The 17,067-nt window shown below is 37.8% G+C and overlaps 2 protein-coding genes across 2 annotated transcripts in view; both read left to right on the top strand.

Annotated features, from left to right (window-relative positions):
* The window catches only part of cped1 (cadherin-like and PC-esterase domain containing 1), a 46,335-nt gene extending 39,543 nt beyond the window's left edge, over positions 1-6,792 (top strand). Inside the window, 5 exon segments of the mRNA XM_043237705.1 lie at positions 1,941-2,161; positions 3,185-3,286; positions 3,488-3,575; positions 3,693-3,839; positions 5,318-6,792. Of these exon segments, the coding sequence (XP_043093640.1) occupies positions 1,941-2,161; positions 3,185-3,286; positions 3,488-3,575; positions 3,693-3,839; positions 5,318-5,542 (783 nt within the window). The 3' untranslated portion in view covers positions 5,543-6,792.
* Positions 6,793-7,797: 1,005 nt separating this feature from the next.
* wnt16 (wingless-type MMTV integration site family, member 16) lies at positions 7,798-13,957 on the top strand. The gene is given in 5 exon segments (XM_043236340.1): positions 7,798-8,107; positions 8,272-8,498; positions 10,441-10,727; positions 12,287-12,442; positions 12,444-13,957. Coding segments are annotated over 5 exon segments (1,071 nt in total). The 5' UTR covers positions 7,798-8,015; the 3' UTR covers positions 12,753-13,957.
* The last annotated feature ends 3,110 nt before the right edge of the window (positions 13,958-17,067 follow it).

Genomic DNA, 17,067 nt, shown 5'->3' with positions numbered 1-17,067 from the left:
GCATAATAGTATTTATATTTGTACATATTAGTGCCTTTTGATAAGGTACTGACCCAGAGAGAGCTTTTCATTTCAGTCATAAGATGATGATGCACACACTCCCAAAAACACCTATATTTTTGAGAATGTGTGCATCATCGTCTTATGATTTTAATGGCATAATGCACATTTTGCAGTAGCAAACTTAACAGGTATTTTTATATAATGCTTAACTGATTGTAGCCATTTAACAAAAAATTATGTAATCAAATAAATAAATACAGTTAAATTGTTATTTTATATGTTCATTAAAATATGTTATTATAATTAATTTAATATACAGTAACTCATTACTGTGATTATTTTTATAGATCCTTCAGAAATCATTCTAATAAGCTGATTTGATGCGCAAGAAAGCATTTTTTACAAATCTTTTGAACTGTAAGAAATGTCTTTACTGGCATTTTTAATCAATTAAGTGCATCCTTGCTGAAAAAAAAATTCAAACCGACCCCAAACTTTTGAACGGTAGTTTAAATCTTTAGGGAGACTACTGTGTAAATGTACAAATTATTAATGCATCAGTAATGAAATTTGTTACAAATGTTAATCATTTTGAATCAACTGTTTAAACTAGCTTCTTTTTTCCAGGACTGTATGCAGATATACTGTACATTTTGTAAGTTCTTCTGTAAACAGCTGTCAGCTGCGCTATATGTGTGTATAGATACAGTACTGAGGAATAAATTAAAGACAGGCAGCTTGAATAGCATTGAAGTTCCAGTGGCAATGAGCAGCTGTTTATGAGAGATTAACAGCAGGTGTTTGAGCTCACAGCAACCGCGTGATTCAATTAAACTGCTGCTTTTATATACGCACACATAGGTATAGTGTTAATTCCATAGGAAAAAGTGGAAACGACTTTCTGAAGAAGGAAACCAATACTCCCATGTATTTGGCACTAGATTTTATTTTATTGTCATTTTTTTTCTTGACGTGATCTGCGCACCTCCTGTGTTTTAGGTTGTTTTTAAATTATTGCTTAAAGCTCAGCAGGGTTTTCAAAGCTGTGTGCCAAACCCACAGTCTGTTCCTGCTTCAAACATTCCCTCAGCGCTCATCCTCGCAGCATGACTCTTTCCACCCTGTCTCAATTTAAGACTCACAAGATCAGATCTGACACAAACAAACGGCCACATTACGGAAGGGCCCGAGCTCTTTCTATAGACAAACCACAGCCCCCTGGCTGCGAAAAGAGAGACTCTTCAGAAAATATTGTTTCGAATAAAAGAGCTTTAGATTATCAAGGTCTGGAGTTATGCAGGAGTTTGTTTCATGTTTGATCCGTTTCTGTGGTCTGGAGCCAGCTTTATGAATTTGTTGGAGTTCATATTGTCTTTCCAAATTTGTATATGGTTTTATTTCCTGTACAAAACACAAAACACATTCTAAATTAAAATTTGATTTGGTATGGTATGGACTACTCTTAATGTAATTGTATCTTTGGAACTACGGGTTCTGACTTCTTGTTAAAAAAATGTGTTCTTAATCTTATGAGCATGTCTGCAGATCACATTGTCAACCAATGCCCGCTCCCTGTGATCTTGTGATTTAGACTGGCATTCCTGCCAGCTTCACTGCCAAAGGCACACACACAGATAAACCTCCAAACTTATTAAACTCTTGTGAAGTGCTTCATGGCGACTGTGATCTCAAATGATCTCATTTTATAATGACACAATTGTGTTATTTCATTTCCTCATGTTTGTGTTGTCAGCAGTCAGACACTCGTTGAAGACCTACATGCTTTAAACGAGTATTTTTAAATTTCGTGAAAAAAAAGTTGCAAAAGCTAAAAACTACTAATAGACGAGGACTTGAGGATTGTGCATATAGTACAGAAAAGTCCAAAACCAGCTATAGTCTTACAACATTTAACATATAGGCATGTTTTCCCTCAGGTCCTGTTTATCGGCGACTCAACCAATCGAGGGATGATGTACTACCTAATGGAGAGAGTGAACACAACTCTGGAGGACTGGGACAAGGCTCACGACACAATCATCTACCACAACCTGAATCAGGGCCGAACTATCGTCAGCTACTCTTATTACCCACAATTCTGGCTGCCGAAGGCTCAGAGGCCCACTTTCCAAAGAGCTCTGCAGCAGCTTCTAGAAAGGTCTGTGCATGTTGGACGATGTTTGTCCCCATGTGGCTGTGGATTACCCCCATTAAGCTGTGAATGTGCGGGTTTGGTGTCGGTCTAAAGTGGCAAAGGCCTTGTTAACACACTGAATGACTTTGGCAGTGTGTTTGATGGTGGGATGTGGGCTGCATGTGGTTGGGCCGCTGTGTGTCAGATCAGAGTATGTCAGCAGGGATGGTAACCGCTGCTGGCTCAGCGTGCCGTTGATCTCACACAGCTACTGATGTGGGCAGAGGGGTGGGATATGCAGCGCAGATGTGATTGTATGTGTGTTATGGTGTGTATGTGTTGAGGACATGTGTTTTGGGAGCAGCCTGATTGATCTGACGCATTTTGTTTTTGCTAAATTCAATTAAAAAGCAGAGCTTTGCTTTGCCTAAGTGTTGAAATATGTACACACTACCATTTAAAAGTTTGAGGTTAGAAAGTTGTTTTTTTTAATATATAGTCATGGCCAAAAATATCTGCACCCTTGGTAAATATGATCAAAGAATTTAAAATGGGAAATATTATTATGATTTTTTTTTCCCTTCAAATATGTGTTGGACACAATTATTGGAACCCTGAGAAAGTCTTATGAGTAAAAAAAAATCTTTCAAAAGATTGCTATTTTAAGTAAATGTTGATCTTTTGAACTTCATTCATCAAATAACCATTTAAAAGAACACACAAAAATAAGGAACAATAAGGAAGCAGCAAATCAGCATATTAGAATTATTTCTGAAAAATGGAATAAAGATGCTGACAAGAAATAAATTACATTTTACATAAATTTACAATAAACATTACAAAACATTACAAAATCTTACCCCATGCTTAATAAGCATTTTTGTTCTGTTAGAGTTGTACAAAATGAAACAGTTTGTGATTTCTGCTACATTTTTCAAATTTTTGGCTTGAAATTATGGGTCAGTTCATGCTATGGATTGTTGATTATGTCTTCAGGATGTTCTGTTGATCTTTAACCTTTTCTCTTAAACCACTTCCACGGCACAGGTCACAACCCCTGGAGAACTCGCCTCAGACAGTGCTGGTCGCTGGTGGGGTGCAGTGGCTGAACCTGAACCATCTGAGGACCATTCAGCAGGTTTTAGAGAGGTAAACATGTTCCCAAATGCAACACAAAACCAGCCGGCGCATTATTAGCTTGACTCACCTACATTTTAATTAGCAATGTTCTAATGGCAAAGGCTTTTCTTTCTCTTTTAGGATTCTGGTTTTGTTTTATGTAGTTTGCTGTCAATCTTTCTATTAAATGGCTTTGGATGTTTAACATCAGATCTCTAATTTATCTCCAAGGGAGGGTCTTGAGAAAATCATGGTGGTGGTGAAGTCTTTGGGAATGGGTTTCCATCTGCCTGTGGATGGTATACGCTCTCTTCCACTGGTAAGATCCACTGGAGATCACAAAATGTCCCGTAGTCCAGATGGTCTAGCTTTTCAGTTTCATTTATTGACATCTATAAATGTGTCAGACTTTGTCATGTTCATTCATTGGTTCTAGAATGGAGTGCAAGAGCTCTATAATTTGAACAAAAATATTCTGGAGAGCGCCAAGAGTCTTGGATATGAGGTCATTGACACCCTCAGCATCACCATGGGTCGTTATAAGGAGTTCCTGCAAGGACGATGTGCCTGCCATTTCCATGAGGTAAAAGAACAAAAATATATATTATTTACATTTAACTTTTATTCAGCAAGGACCCATTAAATTGATCAAAAGTGACAATTACATAAACTTTCTATTAGTCAAAGAATCTCACAATTTTCACAAAAAAAGAAAAACAGATGCTTTCAACATTGATAATGATGTCTCTTTAGCAGCAAATCCGCATTATTAAGATGATTACTGAAGAATCATGTGACACTGAATACTTAAGTAATGTAATACATTTTTTAAAAATCATAGTAAAAGTTACAGCAAAAAGCATTTTAGAGTAATATATATAAGCTTTTTATAGTTAAGTTATTGTACATTATATATTTCCCATTGTTAGTGGTTATATGAAATAAATGCTGACTTTCAGAATAAACATTAAATCTTTTGAATGACGTTATCATTGCTACATTCACATATGTACAATAAAAAGGCAGCACAATTATTTATTTATGTACTAAGACCTGCCTCGCATTAATGCTTTTATTAATTTAAAGAGGCTTACTGATAAGAAACGTAGATTTACTTTCAGAAATATAATATGCAGTATACCTACCAATGCTGCATTTAAGTAGAAATACAGTAAAATTGTAATTTTGTAAGTTGTAAATATTATTGCAATTTATTTCGATTGATAAACGGAGATACACTGTTTCAGAGTTCTCATCCAACAGTCCACAAAACATGCAAAGCCAAAGAACATAATTCATTTTCATAACCACGTTGTTGAACCAGGGCCCCTGTGCTAATTCTTTGAAATTTGTATCTGCAATTATGTTATTATGGGTGCAATTTCCTACACAGAAGGCGTATGTGATTAACTTTGTATTTTCAGATCACAAATCCATGTGCGCGAATGAAACTTTTCTTCTTTTCATATACATGCATATAGATCCTGCTAGAAACACATTTCCAGCCTTCCAGCCCAATAAATCTTTTAAAAGAGAAGCCATTCCTTTTTTACTTCACCGTAAAAGTGCCTGGCAGATCAGTTAATGAGTAATTAGCAATTAGGCGGGTTTTTACTAGCAAATAAAGGGCAGGTTGGGAACAGATGTATTAGCTCGCTACATGTGCGATAAGGGTGGAAAAATCAAACCTGCTCACATCTGGGACTGATATCACGGCCACATCTGACAGCAGGCCAGCAGATTGAGACCTACCGATACATAACATAAAGATCTTTTGCTCCAGTTGCTTGTTTTTGATACTTTTTACTGTTTTACGATGTATTTTTGTTGTTTAGTGTTCGGAGGAAACAAGCTCTTAACCATTAAGTATTTTGTAGAGCAGGGAGCTAATAAGAATTGGCAGTTTAATAGGATATAAAACTGAAATGGGATAAAGGCTAAATCCCTAATTTGAAAAATGTGAACCAGACACAGATAGACGTATATCATTTTTTGCTTCTCTATGCAATCAGTCACTGCGATTAGCTTCGAGAGAAATTTACTTTATATTATTGTTTGCAGGTCTACAAGCTTCCCTTTCCGACCGCTGCTTCTCATAGAAAGCTGAAGATCTTGAGGCTCGGTGGAGAAAGTGGGAATCCGGCCAATGAGCAAACGGGGCCTAGAGAGCGCAAACTCGACTTGTCCTATCACGTAAAGGGACCAGTAAACGCGGTGTATTCGGAGATCCTGCTCAGCAGGATGTGTGTGAATCAAGCCGCCAACGGGACCATTCGCCAACAGTGACTAAAAGACAGTTAGCGGCTGGTGACGCTAAGCTGTGCGTGTTTTTCAGGTGTGTGTGTGTGTGTGTGTGTGTGTGTGTCTGTAAGATTAGCTGTGAATGCGTGTTAAGACATCTGCGTAAAAGGGCTAAACTGCACACACCGAGTCTGCTGAAGCACATGCTGGATCAAAGAGGTAAATTGGAGGACGAGTTTGGTAGGTGTCTGTTTTGCGCATGTGTGTTTTTGTGTAGAGCGATCCAGATGGTAAAGGGGTCCGGAGAGGGGGGGGGGTTCAATGAGACCCCCTGAAGCACAGCCAAAATGACTTTGGCAGCTGCAGCTTAAGAGCAGGCAGTGGCTGCCCCGGTCAAACGGCCTTGCAAAACGTTCCTGCAACGCTCATGCAACGTTCCCACAATGCTGCAACCGCCGACCCACGGCCTGAGATGTTCCCAGTACGCTTTGGGAACGTTTGGCGGCTGCTGTGGAGTGCCTTTGATGTCACCCTGCCTCACATTGTCACTTTTATGGAAGCTCGGGCGACGTTTTGAAGTCTAGCTTTACACCGCCTTTCCTTCACATGCCAGGTTCACAAGTATTTATGAAGTATTTTCTATGCCAAAGGTCTTATGAAGTATATTGTATTGTACTGTCTTATGTTTCTCACACATTTATTTTTCTACCAGTGTTTTTCCAGTGCCTTTAATAATAATCCATGTAAAATGTTATAAATGCTGTTTACAAAAAAGAGGATATTTATATTGTTTTGATGGTAAGCATTTTTATATTGTTGCTGGGTTTACTCTAAATTGCTGGAATGTATGATGTTTCATTTGTCCATAATTTACATTAAACAGGAAGTGGTTTGTGGAGAGAGAAAATTAGTAGGATTATTTGAAATATCTCATAAAACGTATCTTCCCACCAGTTGTTAAGCTCAGCTCAGTATGGGCACGAATGCTATTTCCACTTGAAGTGAAACGAAACCATGTGTTGACCTGTAAATATTCCACAGCAACTCTCTTTTTAATTTCAGAATTTACTGTCAAATGTTTTGAATGTTCATGAAGAGCTATCCCAAGATATTTGTCTCTGTAGCCTGTGCATGAAATGTATGATTCCAACAATCATCATGAATGTCACTTATCCTGAACAATTAAAAATGTATATTTTCGTAATTTAAAATACATTGCTCCTTTACTTTATCATATGCTTCTCTTACAATTAGATTTTCATTTGTCATATTTTAACGACATACGGTGCAGTTCATGCATATATATAAATTCAAAATAAGAATATTTATAAAAGTTGATTGTCTATTACTGTTGGTTTTGCTCATGTATAAAACTTGATTTGCATTTCATAAATTTTTTTCCGCAACTTCCGTTTAGTTTAATAGTTTTTGTAATTATCCATGGTATAAGCTAAACTGAAATACCTTTTTTAATTTGTGTATCTAAATTTAATCAAATGGCAATATTCTTTAACTTTCTAATTCAGTCACGGAAAAAATATACATATAAAAAAAATCTGAAATAACGTTTCAGTAATGATAAAATATATGAAAGACAGGGCGCGCATTTTCACGAGAAGCTGCAAGTAACCATAACAACAATACTAGTGTATTTGGCGGTATTATGTAGATGAAGGGTGAGTTTGTATCACTTTATTATTGCTTAAACGAATTGACATATCATAAATATATCACAAAATGTAAAATTTGACTGTATAAGTACAATTAACTCTCACAACTTTTAATACATTGCGCCCGAAAATTAGTTGATTTACTGTAGGCGGCTTAATTTGTTGGCCGTTTAAAAGTATTGTAAATTTGTTTTAGTTTTGAGTTATTGTATAATGTGAACACCGTGTGTTCAGTAGTAGCCTATTAATTAAGCAATGTTTTTGCTACTAAATGTCTTACTGTGCCCTATCCAACCGACTTTTTCTTTTGCCTTGCCTTTTATTTTAAAACACAAAGTTAAAACGCTCCGTCAAACACTCAAGTGCTTTTTATCCGTAACACGGTTCTTCCAATATCTCTAAATCCCAAATGAGCTTCTGAAATGACTGATTCTTTCTGCCCATCAGTCGCGCTCGCGCTGCGCTCCCTCCCTCACCAGCCTCCAAGCCAAAATCGATCCGTCCAATCGCTGCTGAGAACGGCCCTGTCTTATGAATATTAATAAGCGGTTCGGCCAATCACGACGAGGGAGCGTTTCACAGGAGAGTGTTTAGTTGCGCGTTTTCCAACAGCAGCATATAACTGTTTGTGTCTTTTTGAGTTCGTACCGATGGCGAAGTTGACTAGTTGGCGCTTGGATGTTTGTGTTCGTACCTGCGACTTAATGGATATTTAAAAGGACACTTACGCATTTTAAAAGCGCCGTTTGTGGATTAACACAACGCTAGATTGCCTATTAGATGCAGTGGGCCGGTATGAATCGTCTTTGTCCAAACGCTCAGATCGGGACTTGTTAAATGAAGCGGACATGGATAAAACCGGTTGTGGGATACATGCGGTTTACCATTTATTCCTTCTGTGGCTCTCACTTTGCCCTTTGTGCTCTCAGGGAAGTTGGATGTGAGTATTATAAGTGCTATGCTGCTTTGCTGTCAATTAATGTGGGAATAAAAATGTTTGAAAATTGTCTCCTTTTCCTCGGGCCTGGTTATGGCATTTCAATCCAGGCCGACAGGAGAGGAGAACCGCTTCTGATATTTGTGTCACACTACTCCGCATCACAGGTGGTTGGGCATCACATCTGTAGGAGTGCACGAGAAGTTGGGTTGCGCACATTTGCCCCTGTCGCATAAGCAAAAGGAGCTGTGCGCGCGCAAACCTCACCTTCTACCGAGCATTAAAGAGGGCGCGCGCCTGGGCATCACCGAGTGCCAGACGCAGTTCAGACACGAACGCTGGAACTGCTCGACCCGACGGGACCCCAACGTGTTCGGCTACGAGCTCACCAGTGGTATGCATGCAACCTGTCATACTGAAATGTGAGCCTGGACCGCAAAACCAGAAATAAGGGTCATTTTTTTTTCCAAGCAAGATTTACACAGCATCCGAATAAGCGGAATAAATAAGTTTCATTTGATGTGCGGTTTGTTAGGACAGGACAATTTCTGGCTGAGATGCAACTATTTGAAAATCTGGAATCCGAGGGTGCAAAATAAAACAATCTAATATTGAGAAAAAAAAGTTGCCAAAACGAAGCTATTAGCAATGCATATTACTGATTGAGATAAAGTTTTGATGTATTTGCAGTAAGAAATTTACAAAATATCTTAATGGAATATGATCTTTACTTAATATTCTAATGATTTTTGCCATAAAAGAAAAAACAATCATTTTGATCCTACAATGTATTTTTGGCTATTGCTACAAATATACCTGTGCTACTTAATGGTTTTGTGGTCCAGGGTCACAAATAGACTTGATTTGAATGTGTTTGCTCTCTAATCTCTAATCCTGTTTTTTTTTTTTTTTTTTTGTTCATTTTATTCATGAAAGTTAGTAGTAAAGTTTAACAAACACGACTGAATCATCATTAGACGAAAAAAATGACAAATTAGGGTGGTAATAATTGTGTGATAGTTTTCATTCAAAATCAATAAATGTAATTTATCACATTTTTATTGACAAAAACTTTTTTTAAAGAATTGCTGTTTAATTATTAAATTAATTAGGTTAAATTATTTGTTTGGTGCGCAATAATAGTTTCCTAGAGCAGGCTGTTCATCTTCAGAACTTAGTATTTATGTTAATATTATGCCTACAAACAGAAAACAGTTATTTAAAAACTATATATAAATATTGTGTAATATATAATGAGAGATTATCACTTTGTAATTGCTCAAAGAATCAAATTTTTTTTTGTTTTTTTTTATTGATTGTGAATCCTATTTTGACTCCCTAATAACTGTTTTGATTTAAAATGTTTATGGAAACGATTATTTGATTCTTGGAACAGCTGTAACACACATCTGTTTTTGTTTAACCATCTCTATAGTAAATTTACTATGGTCTTTATCTGGCCCTGAATTTAATGCATGCAGGATTAGCGTGATTACAAAACAAAGAGTCCAACTGAAATGGTAGAACTTGTTTCTTGATTTTTGTGAATCCATTTCTAAGGTTTGCCCAAAGTCTTTCTCTTCCAGGCCAGTTCAATTTCAAGCTCAATTCAAGGGCAAACTGAACTTGATATACTGTACGTCTGATTTCATGCAGCCACATCCAGGGAGTTTTATACGCATCTCACTATTGTGTCTAAAATATAACCCATTTATATTTACTATCAGAAATGAAAAAGCTTATTATTCTATTGTATTAGTTTTTAGGTTTCTGGATTAATTCATTAGTTTAGGTCACTTCTTTTGAAAGTAATTGAAAAGATATATTTGAGAGTAAATAAGACAACCAACTTAAAATTATAAACCAAATTTGGAATCAAAACTATATGTGCAACTTTATGGCTAGATTTGATTAGAGGCTAAAACTAGTTTGCTCCAATTAAAACGCACGCAGCATGAAGTGATTTTTATTAGGATTTATAATATATTTATTGTAAATAACATTTAGTTAGAACTAAAGAAATGGGATTTTTACTTAATGTATAAAATGGTAAAAATGATTCATTTCGGTCAAAAGGGTATTAAGAATTTATTTGTTCTCACACTAAAAAACTATTTCATCAGCCAAACATTTTTGCTCGTTTTTATGGTGTGATATCAGTGTTTCTCTGCATGAATGTAGGTAACATCCCCAGGCTGCTTTGCTCTGCTACACTGAGACCTTCCTCAAAAATGTCCTGCTCTGAATCCTATATTGCCATGTTTTTTGATTGCTTCATCATTTGTAAGTGCTTAACTTGCATCGGCATCTTGCTTAAACTCTCTATGTTTGTTAAGGTACAAAAGAGACAGCGTTCATCTACGCAGTAATGGCTGCCGGCCTGGTTCACGCAGTCACCCGCTCTTGCAGCGCTGGAAATATGACGGAGTGTTCATGTGATATGAGCCTTTTGGGCAGCGGTTCGCCCACGGAGGGGTGGCACTGGGGCGGGTGCTCCGATGACATCGCCTTCGGGACTTTGTTCAGCCGGCGCTTCATCGACAATTCGATAAAGAACATATCAGGCCGTGGTGAGGATGCCCTGCTCACTATGAACCAGCATAACAGCGAGGCTGGGAGACAGGTGGGTGACAAACAACGAAACGCTGGATAGAAATATGTTGAAAGAAAGGCACAACAGTGACTGCTCACTTTTTTTTCCGTAGGGATTTCTAAAAGTACTTTCATAAAGGTTTTAATAAGAAGTCACGGATGGAAACCAGCCAGCTTTAAGATTAATCATAACATTCCAAACTTTATTTGTAACAAAAAAAGAAACAGACAAAGGTACAAGACTTTGTACTTATTAAAAGCATAAACTGCAATCCCGTGTAGTATTGCAAATGACGTAATCTGATCAATCTGATATGCTTCGTGAGAGTGTGTGAGCTCTTTTCCCAGTTTTGGTTTCAATAGTGGCTTCTTTGATCTCTTTTAAGAATTATGAGTAGTTAATTGAAACACCATTTTAAGTTGAAATCACACTGACTCTGAGCTTCTACATGTCATTTTTTCTTTGGAGAAAATGTGAATTTGACTTCTGAATCACAGCTATTTCGCTTCATTGATATACCGATTTTTTTTGCCTTTCCACTCACGTTTTGATTGCTATGTTAAGCTGAGGCTTCAATTTGCATGTGACTGTGCTTGCCGGCTTCAAAAAGACTAGAGAGCGCTCTTAATTCAGTGCTGAGTTTCTCTGTATAGACACTAATTCACTCTAATAGAAGAAAATATGAAAAGTGTGACGGTGGAGAAAATGTCTGTCCTTCCCCATTCACTCAGACAGCATTCCTGCAACATTCAAAAAGCGTTGAGGTTCTTGTGATCTCACAGCCTCCTTTGTAAACACATCTAATCTCTACAGTTGTACATTGATCATTCAGCGTAAGGTTTCCCGAGTCACTCTGAGCTCTTAAGCAAGACTACAAACTTGTATGCAACTACCATTTAAAATATGACAGTTCTCTCCAACAAATGAATGTTTGACTCATTCTGGCTGACAAAAAAAAACATTTCAAAGCAACCAAATGAGAACAGAAATAGTAATGGGCTGTTTCAGCTCCGGCAATTTGTCGATCAAATGAGTTACATCTTCCCACATGTTCATGATTAATCTGAGAAGCTGTTGATTTGCACCGAATTCCACAGCCTTGACTGAAGAACACTTGTAAGTGTTTGGAGACCCTAAACCACTGCTCTGGTTGGAAGCGTTTAAGCCAGACCAAATTCCCCTCAAGTCAGTGAAGGGCCCCCATAATCCTTCACCCAAACAAACGCTCCTATTTTATGAAAGTCGTCAGCTCGCAAAATACTCCTTCCGCCTTTATGGTGCAAAACACGAAGGGGTGATAGAACATAAAAGCTTCATCCGTAAAAATTATATAGCCCTTGGAAATGTGGTTTATAGCGAACCAAGGTTAAACTCTCGCCGATGTACATTAGTTCCGCGTTTTTGCCTGAAATCCAGGAAGTCTGTCAAAAAAAAAAATGGAAGGCTCAGTTTATGCTCAAATCACAGTTCACAAGGCTGCATGCTTATTTATTTCTTGCTTGCATTGTTTAGAAAAACAATCTGCTTTCCCAGCTCCTATCTGTTAACGATCAGATCTATAATGATCTCCGTATCCTCTTCCTCTACAGGCGGTGGCCAAAACAATGTTGACAGACTGCCGCTGTCACGGCGTGTCGGGTTCTTGTGCGGTAAAAACGTGTTGGCGCACAATGGCTGCCTTCGAGCGCGTGGGCGTCTACCTAAAGGAGCGCTACGAAAACAGCGTTCAGGTGGTGGACCGTTCTAAAGCGTAAGGTGCGACGTAAGGACAAAGACCATCGCCACACGCCTATTAGCAAAGAAGAGTTAATCTTCTTCAATAAATCGCCTAATTACTGCTTGGAGGACCGGCGCTTGGGCGTGACGGGGACCAGGGGCCGCAGGTGTAACAGAACTTCAGCCGGACCGGACGGCTGTAACCTGCTGTGCTGTGGGCGGGGCTACAACACACACGTGGTGCGACACGTAGAGCGCTGCGAGTGTAAGTTCGTCTGGTGCTGCTACGTTCGCTGTCGCCGCTGTGAGACGATGAACGACATGCACACCTGCAAGTAGAGCGGTTACTTGGGGAGGGATCTCGTGAGAGGAAGTGGACCGCTTTTGCGCTCTCAGCCCCGTTGGGCCTATACAAATAAGCATGTTGACAAAATAACCATAGCAACCGGCAATTCAAAACCAGGGAGAAATGGTATAATCCCTTTTAAGTCCACATGCGTAACTCTTCCCATGGGCTTCAAGCGGGAATCAAGCCATTTTGTATATAGTGACTGTGGAATATAACTGGAGCATAAAGGGAACTAAAATACAGCAGAAAAAGTGTAAATATATGCTTTTGTTTGGGTTTGCATTAAGGGCTCTTACAGTTAATTATGAATTATAGTGGGAATTATGTAGAGAATATACCAAGATATTTTTTATACAATGTTTTGCAAATGAGAATCCTTTGAATAAAAGACAGAAATAATTCCCAAAAGATGTATTCTGCAATTTTAGCTATATATTTCACAATATATGTGTACATATTAAATTATGAACAATGGACGTGTGCTATTTCAACTCATTTTTGACATAATTAAACTTAAATAAAAATTTTTAGAGACCCTGTACATTCTTTTTTGACTGCTGATGTTTCTTCGTCTGCTCCTTACCCCCTAAACAAGAAAAACTAGTATAATTTCCAAAACTGTAGACAACGCATGCATTTTGCAATGGCAGCTTTAGCGATTTACAATTTAAATGTATATTTCATTTTTCGAATCATGGTTGTTCGGTTCTTATTTCTTGTGACTGATTTTGTGTCTCATTCCGTTCCTCTTTAGTTCTAATCCCACACACACACATCTCTGAAAGAGTAGTCCTTTGCTAGAAGTAACAGAGTTGTGCCAAATACCGTGGCTGCATTCTCTTAAACGGCCCTTAAATGCTAATGCAAGTGGTCCTTTTATGTAGCCACATTCCAGCCAACAGAACGGTGACAATTTACGGCAACACACGTAGAACATATCAGAGATCTTCTGTCCAGTGACAGAAGGAAAAAATCCTGTGAGTTCTTGCACATGCTGGCAAATCTATTAAAGTCTCTGGAAAGTCTCGCTCATGCTGCATTTCGTGATTTCACTCTGAATGCCTGCTTGTTCATTCTCATGTGGTTGTATTTACCGCTGAGTGGAAGTTGCATCAAGCTTTCTTAAAAACCTTTTTTTTGTCTGTGTATAATCACTTCAGATTATTTTCTACACTGACTCTCGCAAAGACTCTCAACCCAGTTCTATCCAATAAATGATTACTTTTTTGGAAATGTTGCTGTTTTCTCATTCTTTTTTTAACATCATTCATGGTATTGATTTTTTTTTTTTTACCCTAGAAGAGATTTGTAGACAGAACCTTTCCCATTCTGGTCAGTTTTTCACAGCGTGGGCAGTAATTTGATGAATCACAGACAGTGATTCCCAAATCAGTTCCACTAAAAACTGTAATCACTGCAGACTTCCAGGTACCTTTTTAAGAGCAGAGCTCAGAGCTCTCAAAACCTGGTGCCCACCGTCCTGGAGAAAAACACAGGCAAAAGGAGTCCACGTGGACGCATCTGTTCTCTCAGGTGAAGCCAACAGCTCAGGTGACTGCCAACCTCTTGGTTTCCTCAGTGCCTTCTTTCTCTTTGGTATGTGTTTAATGGTAAATGAAATGATTTGTCAAAATAAATCTGCTGTACTGCAATATTATATGAGCCTCAACGGTTTGTTAATGTTCTGGAAGTGTAGTTTGGTGAGGAAACAAAGACAAATATTTCTGCAGGCGAAATTCAATCATATAATAAATGTAAGAATCCTCCGTCCTTATACTGTAATTGAATTATTCTTCCTTTTATGCCTATTGTTTGCTGAGCCCCAGAGGTTTTCAAGGCATGTCAGTGCAATATTTTACATTCCCTTAATCTAAGCTGAATAGATTTTTGGTTTTTTTCTGAAATTATTCAGTTTTTCTGTGTGTGTGCTGTCGAGTGGAGACTGAATGCATCGCGGTGGGTGGCGCGACCACATGCATTCACGCACAATATGTTTTGGATGTTAATTTAATCCACGCCGGCCTGTGGAGACCAGGGTCATCGCTCATCCCGACCATCGCTCATCTTTTGTCTGAGTATGTGAATGATCGGTTACGTCCATCCAAGCGTAGCATTACATCCGAAGCCAAGAGTCATGCTTTTTTCACTGGCCCATTCCAGCACGCTCTATGAGTGGTGCCATGCTCTGTACGCCTTCCCAGAAGTCTGTAGGGGCTCGTGGCTGGGTCTGGTTGTGTTGGTTAAGGCCTAAGGGGTTTTGGATTGGCGGCTCTGTTTTCCTGCCAATAACTGTTGCTTAAATTGATTCCCACAACAACTGCTGTAGAGTCAATGTTGAGATTCTACACACGTCTTAGCGCCCGCTCTGCCTTAATTCATCCTGTATGTTTTCTTTGTTTCTTTCATACTATATCTCACCATAGCGATGAAATGTTTTGTTTTGTTTTTTAAAGCAATTCATCGTACAGTTGAATGTTCTGTTCATATAAAAACTTTACTGAGAGTTTACAGAGTTTACTTTACAGAGTGAATCCATCCATTAGTGACATGATGGTATCTGTCTCCCTCTGGTGGAGTCACAAAGTCTACAAGCCACTACAAGGAGACGGATTAAAGGCATTGATTTAATTATTATTTTAGCATTAAAATGCTTAGAAAAGTTTTTACACCCTGATCCCACAGGAAAACTTAATTCTGTAAAACCTTTTGTATCAAGACCTCTGAATATTGAATACAATTTTTTTTTTATTTAAATTGTTGACATTTTACACATTTTTAATATTGAACAGCTTGAGATTCAAATATGTGTTCATTTTATCAGTAAATAACACTTTGATGAATGATAGATTATGAGTGGATCATTCGCATATAAATAACACATAATTGATACAAAATCTCATTTGCACAACACAGAGCAAATGTTCCAGTTTTTGTACAACTAAGCTAAAACTGTAGCCTGAAACTTTCTTCTGCATGTCAGGTTAAGGTCAAAAGAGCAATCGAGTGCATATATAATGTGTGAAATGCCTACGCACGTGAAAAAGTGTCGCGTCCTAAAACATCTTTTTTAAAAACCCAACTCATGTACAAATCCCATCTGAACAGAAAGAATCTAATTCAAATAATTGTGGTGAGTAGGACCATATACGTTCATTTTAAGCATATTGTATAGCACATTGCGTTCTTGTGGTTGGAGTGTCAATTACAGTTAAAATAGGATAAAAACGTGTTTAATTTTTTACAGCTGGTTGAGAGTCCATTCAGAGCAGATTTCAGAGAACCATTTTAAATAGCTTTTGGCACATACAAATGATAATTGAACGGGTGGTCATGCAGTTTTTTATTTGTTTTCCTAAGCAGTGGGAAAAACAACAAGCAACACATGCATAAGTGTTAAAATGCAGCACTGTATGTGCACTCTCATACTTACCACCTCATATATATATTATACATGCGTGTGGTCTAAAACTAATTCCTTAGTATGAATGTTCTGGAACTTTGAAAGGAAAGTCATGATGCAGCAAGACATAAAGGAAGTGTGTGTGTGTGTGTGACAGGGTATCTTCATCTGACCACTTGGCTTATTTATGAGTGAGGACATCCTGTGATTCTTCTGCTTTCAGCTCTATTTATTCAGTACGCATACACACAACTGCTTCATTGCTCCTGGAAATCGACCAGATTTCCAGCTGCATTGGTCACCAACTATCAGCAAAATATTTGTTAATTGATCTTCATGATCGTAAATGTGTTGAAAAAAAGTCTGAAATACAAGATACAAACTCAGGATTACAAGATATTGAATTGCAAAATTGGGAGACATAAAATCACAATTGTGAAAAGAGTCAGAAGTGTGAGATAAAAAGTTGCCATTTAGTTTTTTATTTTTATTCTGTGTCAAAGGTTAATTGCTTAATTGTGGTATAAAAACTAATAATTACAATTTTTTCTGGCAGAAACAAGCTTCCATGGAATTAAAAATTTTCCCCTCGTTTTTTAAATGAGTAAATTAGATGATTTAATTGCCAAGATGCAACAATAATTTTCTTGATCAGCATTTTTGTCTGGTTTTCCAGTAAAAATTTGTCAGCATCTTTTAATTGAGCACAAATTATTTGCAAATTCAAACCTCTGTAACAGAGATATATCTTGAACTAAACTTCCCCAGCGTATCAGTGCCCTTGGGTCTCAACTCCGGTATGGTTAATGAAAAAGTGATGATTTTATATGTAGTATGAAACGGATTTAGGCATTTGCCTGCAATTTTAGGGGAAGGTGTTGCCCCCTGACTCTGTTGTGATACAG

Source organism: Puntigrus tetrazona, chromosome 4 (genome assembly GCF_018831695.1).
Source record: "Puntigrus tetrazona isolate hp1 chromosome 4, ASM1883169v1, whole genome shotgun sequence".
Taxonomy (NCBI): domain Eukaryota; kingdom Metazoa; phylum Chordata; class Actinopteri; order Cypriniformes; family Cyprinidae; genus Puntigrus; species Puntigrus tetrazona.
This window is presented reverse-complemented; position numbering and strand designations above follow the sequence as displayed.